Source organism: Macaca mulatta, chromosome 9 (genome assembly GCF_049350105.2).
Source record: "Macaca mulatta isolate MMU2019108-1 chromosome 9, T2T-MMU8v2.0, whole genome shotgun sequence".
Lineage (NCBI taxonomy): Eukaryota > Metazoa > Chordata > Mammalia > Primates > Cercopithecidae > Macaca > Macaca mulatta.
This window is the reverse complement of record NC_133414.1, coordinates 77,037,453-77,056,509: the sequence shown is the minus strand read 5'-3', so window position 1 is coordinate 77,056,509 and position 19,057 is coordinate 77,037,453. Positions and strand designations below refer to the sequence as shown.

The window sequence follows — 19,057 nt, the reverse complement described above, 5'->3', positions numbered from 1 at the left end:
ACCTCGGCCTCCCAAAGTGCTGGGATTACAAGTGTGAGCCACCGTGCCCAGCCAGAAATACCTTTCTTTAGGCCATCTGTATTCTTGTTATTCCTCTGAATAACAACAACAAAAAAGAAATCATTTGGAATATTTGGGGCATATGAGTAGCAATTACTACCAATGAGGACTTCGTGAACTAAAATGTTAAGTCAATCATATACACAAAGGCAGAAAAATAAGAACTTAAAAATCAACAATTTAAGACAAAATCAGATTCGTTTTTGAAATAATAAGTCAAGGAAAGTAACAGACTTAGTATACTCCCACATTGGTAGAATTTAGTATAGACCTATTGTATGGTATATATTTTGCTTTTTTTCACTTAGCCTGTTAAAAGGAAGAACAAACTATCTATAAATAGTTCGGAATATAGCATCCAAGATAACAAAGGCTTGGAAGCAGAGATATAGAGAAAACTGTTGAAGGATTTTGAGATGTTTAGCCTGGGAAAAGATATACTAAGAGAATTATGATCGTTCATTCAATCACTTACCTTATAAGACTTTCTTGAGCATTATTAAGACACTTGTCTTCAATAACACTGCTAGACTTAATTGGATCAAAATTTGGGCATTATTTTTCCTATATGAACTGCATCAAAGAGTAGCCAAAGAGAATTTATAATCAAATAGTAGATGAGGGATAGTGTCTGTTTATAAAATATTCCAATTAATAAATGAAAAAGATTTGATAAAATTAGAATATCATTTTGCAACTTCAATGAATTAACAGATATAGGCAATGAACATCAATAGCTGTCAATACTGCAAAAAGAAAAGCAACTAGACATTAGGTGTCTTATGGTAAAATAACATAATACCACCACTAGGCTGCAAGGATCAAAACTGAGTCTGATCAAGCCTCAGAATTCAGATGCCAATATTTAGGTAATACAGAGAAAAGTGGAACACGTTGAATTGCACTGAGAATAAGCATCAGTAAAACCTAGGCCCAGGAAACTTCATAGTCTAAATGGCCTGCATTCTGTCACCTGTAGATTAAGACGCTTTAAAGATGTATCATCAAACAAAATAAGCAAGATTAAACTATATGTCTAGGAATAAACACTGGAGTAAAAAAACTATGAAGAACAAAAAGAAATGGTTACTATAAAAATCATTTTAGGTTTCCTATATCTGTATAAAACAACAGTAAAACAATTATTTTTTTCAAATACAGACATTGGCTGGGCACCGTGGCTCACGCCTGTAATTCTAGCACTTTGGGAGGCCAAGGTGAGTGGATCACTTGAGGTCAGGAGTTCGAGACCAGCCTGGCTAACCTGGTGAAACCCCATCTCTACTAAAAATACAAAAATTAGGTAGTTGTGGTGGTACACACCTGTAATCCCAGCTACTGGCGAGGCTGAGGCAGGAGACTCTCGAACCTGGGAGGCAGAGGTTGCAGTGAGCTGAGATTGTGCCACTGCACTCCAGCCTGGGTGACAGAGAGAGACTCTTATCTCAAAACAAAACAAATAATAAAAAAAAAAAACAGATATTCTATGTGATACTGAACAATAAAATCAGACTCATGAGGAAGAACTCTGAATAGTAAGAGTATTTCAAAATGAAGTAAAAAATTCCCCAGCAAGGGGAAGATGAAGAACATGAAGATCATTATAATTATTTCCCCTAAGAAAGAGCGGCTCTGAGGATCATTTTAAAATCTTGTGCTTACAAAATGCTGTCACCTTCTAGTTTACTGTTACTGAACTTCACAAAACAAAACAAAAAAGCAGACCAACCAATAAAAAGTAAGCCCCAGCTGGAAACTTGAGCTTTAGAAAGGAAAAGTACATTGTTATAACTATACAAAAAAATCTTAAAGAAGAAAAAAGTTATTTTTTTCTGTGATTTGACAACTTTAAGTGATATAGACCAGTGGTGAATGTCACCACTCCTCCATTTTTAATGGCAGAAGCAAGGGGGAAAGAATATAAAAAGAATGAGTCTACCCAAGTTGGTAGTACTGACTGTGATGAGTATCTCACTCACTCAAACAGCGCTTTAAAACTACTCCTGGGCTTGCTCCTTGAATGACACCACATACAGTTAATAGATGGTCCAAGAGGAGTTACACTGTTCCCATCACCAACCACATTCCTGCAAAGGATCAGCTATCTTTTGACCATGGATGGAAGATTAGATGAGATGAGCAATTGATGCCTCTACTTGCACGGTAGTCCATATCACCACCACAGGCCTCTGTTTCAAAGGCCTATATTTAATTGTCTGTTTCAGTTGGCTTACAAATTAAATAAGAGGAGAGGATAAGGGAAGAATGGGCTCTTTCTATTGTTAAAAGGGACATATTGGCTGGGCGTGGTGGCTCAAGCCTGTAATCCCAGCACTTTGGGAGGCCGAGGCGGGTGGATCACGAGGTCAGGAGATCAAGACCGTCCTGGCTAACACGGTGAAACCCCGTCTCTACTAAAAAATACAAAAAACTAGCCGGGTGAGGTGGCGGGCGCCTGTAGTCCCAGTTACTCGGGAAGCTGAGGCAGGAGAATGGTGTGAACCCAGGAGGTGGAGCTTGCAGTCAGTGGAGATCGCGCCACTGCACTCCAGCCTGGGTGACAGAGCAAGACTCCGTCTCAAAAAAAAAAAAAAGGGACATATTTTCCCTTGGTCCTGATACCAGTTTTATGGCTTAATTTTGGTAGAATGCCCAAGGAAAACCATGGATATAATGTCTTGAGCCCAAGTTAATGCAAGTAACAGTAAATCCCTGTGGGCCCTGATTTCAGAAATAATGCATAGGCATGGGATGGAGACTGAGGCCACACCTGGAAAAGGTAGCAGGCAGGAAGGTGTTGTAAATATATCACGTGGCCGGCACACTTTCTCTCAAGAGGTGACATAACTTAATCTGTAACTTAACAGTTGTCCTCCATTTTCGAGACTCCCTCTCTTTTGCTAGTCAATTTTTGGCCACCCATAATAATGAACATCTGTCATAGGATGACCTCTTAAGGTTCTATGCAATTCCAAGTTCTATGACACTAGTCTCATAAAGTAAATTAATAAAGTAATTTTTGGCAGTAATAGTAATAATATACATAAGTTCCAATATTAACATTCTTTTTTTTTTTTTCTTTTGAGATCGAGTTTCACTCTTGTTGCCCAGGCTGGAGTGTAATGGTACGATCTCAGCTCACTGCAACCTCCACCTCCCAGGTTCAAGTGATTCTCATGCCTCAGCCACCCAAGTTGCTGGGATTACAGGCATGTGCTACCATGCCCGGCTAATTCTGTATTTTTAGTAGAGATGGGATTTCACCAGGTTGGTCAGGCTGGTCTCAAACTCCTGAGCTTAGGTGATCCACCCACCTCGGCCTCCCATAGTGCTGGGATTACAGGCGTGAGCCACCATACCCAGCCCCTTATTAACGTTCTTAACTGTCGGTCAAAATAAGTCCCCAAATTACTAAAGAACATATTTTTTCATTTGTTGTATCTTATTGATGATAAAAGCATGTCTGTAAAAATTTCTTCTCCAACATATTTTGCCCATGTTGAAAAAATCTGGCTGGGTCAATGGTGGCTCGTGCCTGTAATCCCAGCACTTTGGGAGGCAAGGCAGGTGGATCACCTGAAATCAGGAGTTTGAGACCAGCCTGGCCAACATGGCAAAACTCAGTCTCTACTAAAAATATAAAAATTAGCTAGGCATGGTGGCAGGTGTCTGTAATTCTACCTATTTGGGAGGCTGAGGCAGGGAAAATCACTTGAACCCAGGAGGTGGAGGATGCAGTGAGCAGAGATCACGCCACTGCACTCCAGCCTGGATGACAGAGCAAGACTCCAACTAAAAAAAAAAAAGAAAGAAAGAAAAATCTCTATGGCCTTGATTCTTGGCCTTTCTTTTAAAACAAGCATATTAGTTAGGGTAGGTTAAAATGCTACTACAAATACACCTCAAAATACAATATCTCCAATAAAATGAAATTGTCTTTCTCCCTAAGATACAACCCACAGTGCACATTCCTGGTTGGCAGGAATTGATAAGTTCCTTCATGTACTCAAGCTCAAGGCAGCCAACATATGGCTTCCAAGGTCAGTTCAGCTCATCACCATTCCAGCTCTCAGGAAAAGGGGAAAGTGCATTGAAAAACCCTGTGGGGGCTTTAGGAGCCAGGCCTAGTAGTGGCTCACATCACTCAGGAGTCAGGCTTAGACGTGGTTCAAATTACTCCCATTCAGTGGACAACCAGCAATCTCCACCACAGTGGATACAGTGAAAAATCAAGGCTCAAGATCACATTTAGAAATCCTAAGATCACTGAAATGCCATGACAATAACTGACCAAGGTTAAACCATGAACAAAGTTCTGTGACCAGAAGACATAATGTTAAAAGAATGCAGAATAAGGAGCAAGAGTTTTGACATTAGACAGACATAAATTTTATAATTTTATGCCTGCCTCTATGAGTAACTAGTTGTATGATTTTAGACAAGCTACTAAATTTCTCCACACAATAAACTATATATGTGTATATAAGTGTATGTCTACATGTATACTCACACAAATATATATACATACATATATAGATGCATGCATATAAATATATACTATGGCACATAGAAAATGCTCAATAGTTTCCTTCCATTTTTCTATTCATTCTGTTGTTTGTAAACTGAGTTGAGTGTCCAGCAGCAGCCTACTTTCTTTAGCATTTTGTTTGGCATATATAGCACATTTTACATCTTTTAATATTCATATTTTCCTATCACTTTAAAATTACAACAAACTGAACTAAATAATTTGGCCTTTTAAAATACAGATGCCACTAAACATAGTCTCAATCAAACAAATAGCTCAGAAAAAACAATGCCAGCAAAGCTATCAGAAATATAAAAATAATAAACCAGATCTTTACTGAGCAAGAGTCTAAAAAGCAGCAACAGTTTCTGTAAACGGATCTCACAATTCAAAGAACAATTTTATATATGAAAAGTACAGAAACGACGGTGGGATTTCAATACACTTAGAATTTTCTGGTTTTTGGCCGGGCGCGGTGGCTCAAGCCTGTAATCTTAGCACTTTGGGAGGCCGAGACGGGCGGATCACGAGGTCAGGAGATCGAGACCATCCTGGCTAACACGATGAAACCCCGTCTCTACTAAAAGATACAAAAAACTAGCCGAGCGTGGTGGCGGGCGCCTGTAGTCCCAGCTACTCTGGAGGCTGAGGCAGGAGAATGGCGTGAACCCGGGAGGCGGAGCTTGCAGAGATCCGGCCACTGCACTCCAGCCCGGGCAACAGAGCAAGACTCCGTCTCAAAAAAAAAAAAAAAAAAAAAAAAATTCTGGTTTTTGAGCCTGTGCTCTAAAAATATAAAAATCATTGGTAAACTTAAAGATGAGAAAAATTTCAAAGGTATAACCAATTCAAAACAAGACACCATCTCTGTGGATCAGAGACTACATAGAAACATACTATGGTAGGAAGAAATGAAGTTGTAGGCTTCTGGACTTCAGGCTGAAAACAGGCAAAGCAATTAAGGGCAGTAAGTGTGCAGAAAAGGAGGCATGAACCCAGAGCTAAATTCATTGAATAAAACCAGAAGAAGCTATGCAGGGCTTCTCTTGACCACGAAAGGAGGGTGAAGTTTTAGTAAGCTGCTACCTAGAGAAAATGCTCATTTAGAGCATTTTCCACAGCTTTGCCCCAGAACCTTTGCCAAACGGTTGTTGGGCTCAGTGTCTGGATCTTCAATACAATGAAGCACAGGCTATAAATATAAGGTCTACTTCTGAACAAAAAAACCTAGCAGGTGAGAGAAAGCAGCCACTGAAACACTAAATAGGAAAAATTAAGCAAAACAAACAAATGAAAACAAAAAGGGGCAGCAGCGGGATGATCTCTTAAAGCCAGGAGTTTGAGACTAGCCTGGGCAAGTCCCCATTCTATAAAAAAAATTTAAAAAAATTAGCTGCTTATGGAGATGCATGCCTGTAGTTCTGGCTAATAGGGCTGAGGCAGGATAATTACCTGAGCCCAGAAGTTCGAGGCTGCAGTGAGCTTTCATCGTGCCATTGCATTCCAGCCTGGGTGACAGAGCAAGACTCTGACTCTACAAATTTTATTTTTTCAAATGAGCTGGGCATGGTGGCACACACCTCTAGTCCTCTCTATTGCAGAGGCCGAGGCAGCAATATTACTTAAACCCATGAGTGCGAGGCTGCAGTGAGCTATGATTGCACCACTGCACTCCAGCCTATGTGAGAGACCAAGACCCTCTCTCCAAAAAATAAAATAAAAAACCCACAAAAAACAAAAAAGCAAATTTAGGATACCAGTTTACCTCTGAAGAAGATGGAAGATGATGGGGGAGGAAAGGGACTGAAGGGGAGTATAAAAGCAATGTATTTTTAAATACTCATTTATTTTTTAAAAAACAATCTGAAGAAATACAATATTAAAACTTGACAAAAGTGAGTGTTGGTTGTTTATAAAATTATAAAACTTATGTAATTTTATAAACTATAGACTATAATTTTATAAATATAAAAAACATTATTCTCTTTTTTCTCTGAATATTTGAAATATTACATAAAAATTAAGAGAACATAAAAGAACAAAAGTATAAATGAAAAATGAGAGGGCTGGGCACAGTGGCTCATGCCTGTAGTCCTAGCACTTTGGGAGGCCAAGGTGGGAGGATCACTTGAGCTCAGAAGTTTGAAACCAGCAAGGGCAACATAGTGAGACCTCGTCTTCACAATGAATAAATTTTTTTTAAAATAAACGTTTTAAAAAGAAAAAAGTTAAAAGAAAAAGAAAAGTGAGAATGTGAAGGACAACATATAGAGCAGGGGTTCCCAGCCCCGGGCCGAGGACTGGTACTGGTCCGGGGCTTATTAGGAACCAGGCTGCATAGCAGGAGGTGAGCAGCAGTGGAACATGACTGACTAAGCTCTGCCTCCTGTCAGATCAGCGGCAACATTAGATTCTCATAGGAGCACGAACCCGACTGTGAACTGCACATGCAAGAGATCTAGGTTGTGTGCGTTATGAGAATCTAATGCCTGATGATCTGCAGTGGAACAGTTTCTCCTCAAACCATCCCCTCCCACTCTGGTCTGCAGGAAAATTATCTTCCACAAAACCAGTCCCTGGTGCCAAAAACATTGGGGACCACTGATGTAGACATCACAGGACCAGACCAGAGGGAAAAAAATGAATGGGAAAGTAGCAAGAGAAAAATACATGATCAAAATGGAGAAGAAAAAAGGGATTAAAAAACGCAGTTTAAGGAGGACTTGGTGTGGTGCTGCCATCTCTCTTGCCTTCGGTCTATGCACCTCTCACTGAACTTCCAATAGCACCACGCTGGAACAGGGCATCCAGAGGTTCACAACCTCTGCGGTCCACAGGAGGCACCAGGCACTATAAAGAGGGCTCAGGGAAGAACATGCTATTTTCAGTAGAAAATAAGTGGTGGTTACTAATTATAATGACTTTGTACTCTGGATCTGGATTTTATGCACATTTATTTATAGCAAGACACCAACTGTTTAAGAAACAAGGATGTTTTAATTCATCCATGAAACAGATATGAAGAGCATTTTAAGAGGTGCAATCTCTGAAAAATAAAACAAACCCTTGAATTTACATAGGATAATAGATAAGTTTTTAATAAACTTATGACATAAGCCAGGCACAGTGGCTCATGCCTATAATCCCAGCACTTTGGGAGGCCAAGGTGGGCAGATCACCTGAGCTCAGGAGTTTGAGATCAGCCTGGCTAACGTGGTGAAACCCCATTTCTATTGAAAATGCAAAAGTTAGCCAGACATGGTGGTGGGCATCTGTAATCCCAGCTACTCAGGAGGCTGAGGCATCAGAATCATTTGAATCCGGGAGGCAGAGGTTGCAGTGAGCCTAGATCACACCACTACACTCCAGCCTGGGCCAACAGACCAAGACTCCATCTCAAAACAAACAAACAAACAAAAAACAAAACTTATGGCATAAAAATGTGGTTTATTATTTCTTAAATTATAAATAGAGAAACTCTTAACATATCTATATAGATCATGTAAAGGAATGAATATTCAAAGAATGACTGAAAAAACAGAATGAAGACAGAATAAGTGATGAAATAGATTATTAGAGATACAGAAAGACATTAAAACAATTATCCTTGAACAGGGAAAAGACAGCTCTTCCTCTGAAACGTTAGTGAAAGAAATAAGAATTACTTCAAATACAGATTAGATAGGTTTTGTAACTATAAGGGTTGGAATTTGAGTAAATCACACTGATAGTTTTTCATTTTTTCTATGAAGTATGAGACATGCTCATCTGCTGAGTGGACAGTAGGAGTAGAAAATGGAAGTAGGTTCAAAATAAATGTTTATTTGGGACATTTTAGCTGTATTTTGCAAAATGGAAAGTGTGACTGGCCTGTAGATGAAACTACTGGCACAGAGTCAAGTTGTGCTTTCTTTGAATTCACTCAGGGCAAAAGAGTAAATAAATGTATCCTGCCAGAAAAACAAGGATCATTGATAAAACTTGATAATTGACTTGTGATGCATAACTTTTGTTCAAATTCACCTCAATCAGACATGAATTTGGGTATAGAGAAAACACATTTAATACTTTCATCTAGGCTGGGCACGGTGGCTCATGCCTATAAACCCAGCACTGTGGGAGGCCGAGGCAGGTGGATCACCTGAAGTCAGGAGTTCAAGGCCAGCCTAGCCAACATGGTGAAACTCCATCTCTACTAAAAACACAAAAATTAGCTGGGCATGGTGGTACACGCCTGTAATCCCAGCTATTGGGAGGCTGAGGCAGGAGAATTGCTTGAACCCAGGAGGCAGAGGTTACAGTGAGCCAAGATTGTGCCACTGCACTCTAGTCTGGGCAACAGAGGGAGACTCTGTCTCCAAAAATAAAAAAATAACTTCCTCTAACAGATGAAACCAGACAGAAGATCCAGATTTTACAAAGAAGAACTCTTCTTGCAAATACACAAACCACACACACACAAAATACAGAAATAACTCAAATTATCTTGTTGCATTATTAGCTATAGTTTAGCAATGGAAGGCAATTCCCTGAATTTTAACCTTGACATACAAAATGTCTAAGAAATCTATCCTTTTCATTGTTCATCACTCATGTTAGAGGAAATCAAATACCTGATATCATAGGAACTGCTGTAGTGGAACTGAAACTTCACTGAGGCAAAGCTATATATATATAACAGCAGGTTGTGTTCATTACATAAATTTTTTTTTTTTTTTTTTTTTTTTTTTTTTTTTTTGCGACTGAGTCTTGCTTTGCCACCCAGGCTGAAGTGCAGTGGCACAATCTCAGCTCACTGCAACCTCCACCTCCCAGGTTCAAGCAATTCTCCTGCCTCAGCCTCCTGAGTAGCTAGGACTACAGGTGCATGCCACCATGCCAGGCTACTTTTTGTATTTTCGGTAGAGACAGGGTTTCATTACATTGGCCAGGTTGGTCTTGAACTTCTGACCTCAGGTGATCTGCCCGCCTCTCCCTCCCAGAGTGCTGGGATTATAGGTATGAGCCACCGCGCAGGGTCTAATTACATAAAATCTTGATAGTCATTTGAAGTTTGTGCTGTCCTCAAAGTTACTTGGTCTTCTAGAAGTTATATTTCCAAAGAGATTTTATTCTCTCTCTACAACTTGGTATCAGAAATACCACAAAGACTCAACTTAACGTATATAACACTTAGCATCAGGAAGATCCAGAAACAAAGAATCACCTTAGGCTGCTGAACTGAAAGAACTAAGAAAAAATATGCTAATTGCGGTTATTGGTCCTAGACCCTTTTAACTACCTCCTTTAACTTCACATTCCAAGAGTACTTTTGGCTTAGAACATGATGGAAAATAGCAAAGAAGTGTTAACTTGAAAGTGAACATTAACCATCTGAAACATATGATTAAAAAGATTGAACTGCGTTATTCTACTTTAGGATATACTTCTGATCAACTTGTAAGACTATGCTTCATACTTTTCTGTCTCTGAATCCAGAACGTTTCTTCTTTTTCTCTTCTGGATGAGGCGCAAGATCTGCAGTCTTTTTTTCATGGTTACAAACATCCCCTTCATCTTTATTCTTCCCTTTATCACCAATGTCACTTTTTAGGTTGTCTACACATGGTGGAGATTCTGCATGGGCCCTGGATATGCAAAAAAGAAATCTGGATTAATACTGAATGTCCATCATATTAGCCAAATAAGCAAACAGATACAGCTTAGCAGAGCAACAGCAACGAAACTTGTCAAATATTCTACATGAAGAAGTTCCTCAAAAAATATTAAATAGAACTTCCACATGATCTCTGGGTATATATCCCAAAGAAATGAAAGGGTCTCAAAGAAATATCTGCACATCCATGTTCACAGCAGCACTATGCACAATAGTTGAAAGGTGGAAACAACTCGTAAGTCCATTGGCAGATGAATAAACGAAATGTGGTATATACATATAATGGAATATTTTTCAGCCTTAAAAGGGAAAGAAATCCTCTCACAAGCTACAACATGGATGAATCTTGAGGGCATTATGCTAAGTGAAATAAACCAGTCACAAAACCACAAATATTGTATGACTTCACTTACATGAGTTACCTGGAATATTTAAATTTACAGCAACAGAAAGTAGAATGGGGGTTACCATGGGCTGAGGGAAGGGGAAGCAAGGAAGTTGCTCTTGAAAGAGTAGAGTTTCAGTTTTGCAAGATGAAAACATTCTGGAGATCTGTTTCACAATGATGTGAATACACTTTAAACTACTGAATTGCATATTTTAAAACGGTGAAGACATGTGACAGAAGCCCTCATCCACACATCTTCTCACTGAAACCAGAGACAATGAGCCCTTCCAGCACAACAACTAAATGGACTAGACTTTCAGCCATAGAGCCCCTCCTCGTTCTTCATCTCACTCCAACTCTTCCCATTCTCATCCTCCCCTTGTCCCAACTGTAACTGAAAGGGTGGAATATCAAGGTCTTTAGAAAAAAAATGGTTAAAAAAAATGCTTCTTTCACTACAATAAAAAGGAACATAAATAAAGAAGAGGCCAGGCGCGGTGGCTCAAGCCTGTAATCCCAGCACTTTGGGAGGCCGAGATGGGCAGATCACGAGGTCAGGAGATCGAGACCATCCTGGCTAACCCGGTGAAACCCCGCCTCTACTAAAAAAAAATACAAAACACTAGCCGGGCGAGGTGGCGGGCGCCTGTAGTCCCAGCTACTCGGGAGGCTGAGGCAGGAGAATGGCGTAAACCTGGGAGGCGGAGCTTGCAGTGAGCTGAGATCCGGCCACTGCACTCCAGCCTGGGCGACAGGGCGAGACTCCGTCTCAAAAAAAATAAATAAATAAAAAATAAAGAAGAAATAGGGGCTCAAAATAATACAAGTATTTCTTTTTTAAAAAATAATACAAGTATTTCTGGTAGTTGAAGCCACTGCTGTAATGATATAATACTAAAATTAATTAAATATTACAGAATTGATGAAATACAATGATGTACAAAAAGAAGACTTTTGCTTACAGCCATAATGGAGCAAACTGTAATAGATTTGACTTTCCACCAGGGCAAAAATACAGAAAATTGAACAAAATATATCAAATGATTGCTTTCAGACACTGCACAGTATGCAATTCTCTAAGAAAATGGAGGCCTGGCCAGGAGCAGTGGCTCACACCTGTAATCCCAGCACTTTGGGAGGCCGAGGTGCGTGGATCACTTGAGGTCAGGAGTTCGAGACCTGCCTGGCCAACATGGTAAAACCGCATCTCTACTAAAAATACAAAAGTTAACCGGGTTTGGTGGTGCTTGCCTGGTCCCAGCTGGTCGAGAAGCTGGGGCAAGAGAATCTCTTGAACCTGGGGGGCAGAGGTTGTAGTGAGCCAAGATTGCACCAATGCGCTCCAACCTAGGTGACAGAGTGAAACTCCATCTCACAAAAAAAAAAAAAAAAAGGGAAAGAAAAAGAAAAAGAAAAATGGAGGCCTATAATTGCCCAGAATTTCTGTCTGGAAACATTTTCTAGACCACAAAGAGGATCCCAAGCCAAATATAGTGATCTTGCTAAATTAAGGTGACAGAGATCAAAGTTTAGAAAACCTGAGGTGCCTGGAATTGGTGAGGCAGAGGACTCAAGAGGAAAAAGTCACACAGAGAAAGAGCTCTAAAAATGTATATGGAACACTCTTGAGTATTGAGTCAACACTAAGCAGTGCATTCTTTAGGATGAAACTACACAAAATAATTGCCAAGGAGCCACAGGCCAGTCAATTTCCAGAGTTCACAAGAGAAAACAATCAAGCTCTACCAAGTCAGACTAGAGGAACCTCACGGAACACCTAAGGCATTTAATAACATCCCAGAAAGATCATCCTATATTAATAGGGCTAAATTAGCCCTAGAGGCTGGGCATGGTGGCTCATGCCTGTAATCCCAACACTTTAGGAAGCTGAGGTGGTCATGTCACTTGACCCCAGGAGTTCGAGATCAGCCTAACCAACATGGTGAAACCCCATCTCTACTAAAAATACCAAAAAAAAAAAAAAAAAAAACTTAGCCAGGCATGGTGGTACACACCTGTAATCCCAGCTACATGGGAGGCTGAGAATTGCTTGAACCCAGAGGCAGAGGTTGCAATAAGCTGAGATTGTGCCACTACACTCCAGCCTGGGCGACAGAGCAAGACTCCATCTCAAAAAACAAACAAACAAAAATAAAAAACAGAGTGACAGAATCAGAAAAACAGTACCTATGTATTTTAAGAAAGAGAAGACCGTGGCTCGCTACATTTTCTCTTCTCTCCAAGGAAGTTTCCATAACTAGTGAAAAAAACTATCAGGGACACTAAAGTACCAAGGTTCCTTAGTTAATTTCACAGGGTCGCCAAGTTGTGAAGTCTCAGAAAGCATTCATTTTCTTTTTTTTTTTTTCTTTTTTTCTGAGACAGTTTTGCTCTGTCACCCAGGTTGGAATGCAGTGGCACAATCTTGGCTTACTGCAACCTCCACCTGACTCCCAGGTTCAAACAATTCTCCTGCCTCAGCCTCCCAAGTTGCTGGGACTATAGGCTCACGTCACTGTGTCTGGCTATTTTTTGTATTTTTGTAGAGATGGGTTTTTGCCATGTTGGCCAAGCTGGTCTCAAACTCCTGACCTCAAGTGATCTGACCACCTTGGGCTCCCAAAGTGCTAGGATTACAGGCGTGAGTCACTGCGCCTGGCCGGAAACCATTCATTTTCTAAAGCTGCTATTGCTATCCCTACCACGTTATTTAAAATGTTTAGCAGAGGAGACAGGCAGACCTTGAAGCACAGTGTTTCCTATGTATTGCCTTGGCATGTTGAATTCTTTGAAACATCTTATTTCATAGATGAATATTCATAATACCAAATGATCTGGGCAAGAAATTTTGATACAGAGTTAAGCCAGAAATCAACTCCTTTCTGACAAGAGAGATGACTGGAAGAATAAAAGTATATGCAAGAACAAGATGGTTGGATAACACTCACCTCTTCCACAAAAGACCAGTACTTGCAGTTACTGCAGATGCTCCCAGGAAAGCCACCATCATTAGTCTTCGCCGGATCTGGATGGGCTGTGATCCTCCATGGTACCATCGAGAACCCACAGCCAGTTCTGCCAAAGCAGAAAGTGAGTTCAGACGAAACATCCTGTGGACAATAAGTAGAAATGTCACTCTTAGCTAGTGGTAGTTATGATGATGATGATCCTACCAATATTTCTAATAAACACTAAAGTAATTGCTCTATGACAGGCACTATTCTAAATAAATTGCTTATATTATCCCATTCAATCCTCAGAATAATCTTATGAGAAAGTACTACTTATAAACCTGATATATTAGTCAAAGTACAATTAGAAGACAGAAACCACATGATAAATTGAATAAGAAACTTTTAATATAAAACATTATTAAGGTCAGGTATGTGGCTCATGCCTGTAATCTTAGCACTCTGGGAGGCCAAGGAGAGAGGATTGTTTGAGCCCAGAAGTTGAAGAACGGCCTAGACAACATAGTAGGACCCCATCTCTACCAAAAAAAATCAGCCAAGAATGGTGACATGCACCTGTAGTCCCAGCTATTCAGGGGGCTGAGGTGAGAGGACTACTTAAGCCCAGGATGTTGAGGCGACAGTGAGCTATGATCAACAGAGCAAGATGCTGTCTCAAAAAATAATTAAATAAAATAAACAAAAAAATAAAAAATTATTAGTTACAACAGGAAATTTACTACTCAGAAGTTAAAGAAATAGCAGATATAGGGAGCAGTTACTATTCGAGATCTGACACAGAGCACCAAGAAATGACCAGTCTATAAAAGGTCTACTCTCACTGACAGGGCAGAGATCAGACTGTGTGGAGAGGGCACAGCTATGTACGTCAGAGAAACGTACTAAGGTGCCACGCCAGCAAAATGCACTAGAAAATCACTCTCTGTGATGCCAGAACAAGTCATCCACTGGACAACTCATGCCAGTGGAATTTGTTGGGAAGCTGAACTTTGCAATGGCAGGGGAAGTCACCCATGGAGAGGCAGTTTCACTAGGAAATTGCATATGAGAGTTGCTGCTAAAACTCCTTAAGAGTTGGGTGCCATTGAATGTCCCACTAGTTCCAGCATGCTATAGAAGCAAGCCACAAAGGGCACACTAGAATCAGCAAGAAACACCCTTCCTCCAGGGTCCTTCTAGTCTCTCTACTGACAAAGTTTAACAGTAACTGGCAAAGGAAAAACTTCCAGTATCACAAACAGGACAATGAAAGATGCGTTTAGAGCTGAAATGAAAAAAGATAACTGGTACCCACATTTTACAGATCTAAAATATAACTTGCTCAAGAGTACATAGGTAGGAAGTGATGGATCTAGAATTTGAACCTAGGGAGGACTAACTCCATACTTCAATGTCGCCCAGGAGTTAGGTGGGGAGACTTCAACCTAGGAGGGAAGACTTTGCTGTCCCCTACCTTATAATGCTGATACTGCTTTGAAGTTTTTATTAAATCTTTCTCACGCCCAGGTCCTTGGAGGCCCTCCTCTCTACCAGATTCTCTATACTTAAAACTTCACTTAAAAAAAAATTTTAATATTTTGTTTTAAATCAGAAACATCCGTATTAGTGCATATTACTGTTCAATAAATACTCTCCCATCCCCCATCCCTTAGGCAAAATTACTTTCCTACTTTTTTCTTCTCCTTCTGCATAGTAATGCCAGGTCATAAATTTCCTACTCTTTAAGTTTTTGGTGTATGTCTTGCCATATGTCTTGCTCTAACCAATGGAATGTGGACCAGTTCCATGAAGTGCTTTTAAGAGGTGCTGCTGTTAGTCTTCTTGTGTTCCTGCACTCCATCGAGAGAAGACCATGTCCCAAAGAGACACTGATCCTTCAAACTGGCATCCATAATGAACAAACTTCAGCCTGGAATAAACCACTGGCAAGCCCAGCTGAGCCAGCTGAGCACAGCTGACCTGCAGAATGCTGGTGAGAAATAAATGTGTGTTACTGTAAGCTACAAAGATTTGCATGCCATTTGTTGCCCCATCAAAAGCCAACTAATTCAGCATCCAAGAGAATTACTGGGAAGTTCTTATTCTTTTTTCTTTTTTTGAGACTGAGTCTTGCTCTATCACCCAGGCTGGAGTGCAGTGGTGCAATCTCAGCTTACTGCAACCTCCACCTCCCGGGTTCAAGCAATGCTCCTGTCTCAGCCTCCCGGGTAGCTGGGATTACAGGCACGTGACACCACACCTGGCTAATTTTTGTTTTTTTAGTAGAGACAGGGTTTCACCATGTTGGCCAGGCTGGTCTCGAACTCTTGACCTCATGTGATCCACCCGCCTTGGCCTCCCAAAGTGCCGGGATTACAGACATGAGCCACTGCACCCGGCTAGGAAGTTCTTATTCAATAAAAATTTATTAAATTCTTATTGTATATATAGCCCTATGTGAGACCCAGAAAGCTAAAAACTATCTACATTCTAATTAAACAAGATAAATATAAAACACTTTTGAAACAATACATTTCTAAAATCATATATATATTTTTTTTTGAGATGGAGTCTCGCTCTATTGCCAAGCTGGAGTGTGGTGGCATGATCCCAGCTCACTGCAACCTCTGCCTCCTGGATTCAAGCAATTCTCCTGTCTCAGCCTCTTGAGTAGCTGGGACTACAGGCGCACGCTATGATGCCTGGCTAATTTTTGTATTTTTAACAGAGATGGGGTTTCACCATGTTGGTCAGGCTGGTCCCAGACTCCTGACCTCAGGTGATCCACCTGCCTTGGTCTCCCAAAGTGCTGAGATTACAAGCGTGAGCCAATACACCCAGCCTAAAATTATATCCTGAAGCATAAAAATATTATGAGAGATATGACAGAAAACTACAAATAAAAAAGATTAAGTTGAGACTGGGTTAGTCAGCAAAAGCTTTTGTTTAGTCTTAAGCCTCAGAATGGTGTAAAATTTTGATTAAGTCAGAGAAATGTTAAGGGACACCCCCAAAACCACAGGATCATTTCAGGCACCTCCATCCAGAGAATTAATGTAAATTAATGTAAATTTTTCCCTCTAGATTACGACCTTCAGGGCTCAATATAGTACCTCACTGTTTTAATACACCAGATGGGCTGATGGAGGAAGAGGCATTTCTTTATGGTTCCACTTTTTTGTAGGGGTAATTCATTCAAATTATACAAAGTATCCATGCCCCCTTTGATTTTTCTCAAAGCACAGTTCACTAATTCCTAACTTTTTGTGTGTGTGTTTTGAGACAGAGTCTTGCTCTGTCACCAAGGTTGGAGTGCAGTGGCATGATCTCGGCTCACTGCAACCTCCACCTCCCGGGTTCAACCAATTCTCCTGCCTCAGCCTCCCAAGTTGCTGGGATTACAGACGTGTGCTACCATGCCCAGCTAATTTTGTATTTTTAGTAAAGACGGGGTTTTACCATATTGGCCAGGCAGGTCTCAAACTCCTGACCTCAAGCGATCTGCCCGCCTTGGCTTCCCAAAGTGCTGGGATTACAGGTGTGAGCCACCATGTCCAGCCCACTGATTCCTAATTTAAACTACCTTGCACTTTGTACATATCTTCCTATAGCATAAATTTTTCTCCCTTTGCCCTAAGGCCCAAATTATTTTTTTTTTTCACGTTGTAAACACATAGTCTAGCACAGGACTTGTTACATTACTGGTGCTTAAATACCTAACCATTTTACTTTCACATGTCTGTGTACAAACTATACAGGTACTTGCTCCTAACATTTAAGTATACTCTAAAGTTCCTAATTTACTTAGAAAACTGTCTTCTATTATTTGGATTCAAGTCAGGTTAGACTACCCAGGCATCTCCTAAAATCAATGCGCTGGTTACTATTAACTCTTTCCTGGGACCTATACCTATAGTCTCTGAAGTCAACTTTGCTCCTAGCTCCCTTTATCCAATCTAGGTCCAACTTCAAAATTGGACCTAAATCCTGCCCTCATATAGACAAAATGGAAAAACTGTTCATCTTTTCTGCTACTTTCCATGACCTAAGCTTTAGTAACACAATTCTTACGTCCTTCCCTAATCCCAGAAATCATCTCATTTTATTGCACATACTCTAGCAAAATCCAGCACCCAAGAGGCTGTCCATTATATTTTCTTCCTGTCTGGCAACTTCTGATTTTTTTGTTGTTGTTGTTCATTTTAAAATTAACATTTCTCAAATCCACATGTACATTCACATAAATAGCATTGCTCTTCACTACAGCAAAAATGAGCACTAAACTAAAACATGCATATCTGGAGGAAACATTATTCATCACTGACAACAGAAAGAAAAGACACTTGGAAGTTTTCAATGTTTAAAATAAATAACATAGCCAATTCAAAAGTTGGAACAGGATGGGTGCGGTGGCTCACACCTGTAATCCCAGCACTTTGGGAGGCCAAGGTGGGCAAATCACTTGAGGCCAGGAGTTCGAGACCAGCCTGGCCAACATGGTGAAACCCTGTCTCTACTAAAAATATAAAAATTAGCTGGGCATGGTGGCAGGCGCCTGTAATTCCGGCTACTCAGGAGGCTGAGGCAAGAGAATCACTTGAACCCAGGAGAAGGAGGCTGCAGTGAGCCGAGATTGCGACTGCACTCCAGCTTAGGTGACGGAGTAAGACCCTACCTCAAAAAAACCAAAAGTTCTAACAGCCAAGGAGTATATAAGCCTGGAAGATAAATTTACAACATCTGATCAGATGCAGAGGACCGCTAGACATATGATCAACTAAGTAAGCCACAATCACTTGAGAAGAACCTTTGAAATTTAGAGCATATGTAAAATAGGAAGCCACTCAAGTTCTTTAATAGGAAGAGGTCATGGTAAAAACATGGGTTAAAGCATATCAATCTAGCTATCAGCAGTGCATTGAATAAACTGCAAAGAAGCAAAGGCAGACAGAGCTGACAGGAAAGTGACCAGTACAGCCAGAAGGCATTAATAACCTAGGTATTGGGTGCTGAGTGCCTAGATTATGGTAAGTGTAGAAATAAAAAACAGAATCAAACAAAAACTTTCCAAAGAAAAACAAAATGTAGTTGGGCATGGTGGCACACGCCTGTAGCTGGGCATGGTGGCACATGTCAGCTACTTAAGAGGCTGAGGTGGGAGGACAGCTTGAGCCCAGGAGTTTAAGTCCAGCATGGGCAACATGGTAAAACCCCGCCTCTTAAAAAAAAAAAAAAAAGATAAAGACATCGGTATCAAACATGTATTAATATCTAACTGCACAGGAGATATGGAAGATAAAAAGGAGAAAAAAATTAAAATAATAACACCACCACTAAGTAGTATGGTAAAAAAAACAAAAAAACAAAAAACAAAAACACTAAGTAGTATGGTAGAAATCCAATGATCCAAGATTGGTCTCAACTGTACTACTCAACAGCTAGCTGTGTATAATAAAGAGGCTCATCCCTCCTCC

At 40.4% G+C, this 19,057-nt stretch overlaps 1 protein-coding gene across 2 annotated transcripts in view; it reads right to left on the bottom strand.

The window, feature by feature from the left end:
• Window positions 1-19,057, bottom strand: part of MICU1 (mitochondrial calcium uptake 1) — a 261,029-nt gene that overhangs the window by 187,479 nt on the left and 54,493 nt on the right. For both annotated transcript variants that reach the window (XM_028826501.2, XM_015147414.3), the window contains exons 2-3: window positions 13,581-13,742; window positions 10,047-10,215 (exon numbers count right to left, since the gene is read on the bottom strand). In XM_028826501.2, coding sequence (XP_028682334.1) covers window positions 10,047-10,215; window positions 13,581-13,741 — 330 coding nt within the window. In that variant the 5' untranslated portion in view covers window position 13,742. The remainder of the gene's footprint in view (window positions 1-10,046; window positions 10,216-13,580; window positions 13,743-19,057) is intronic.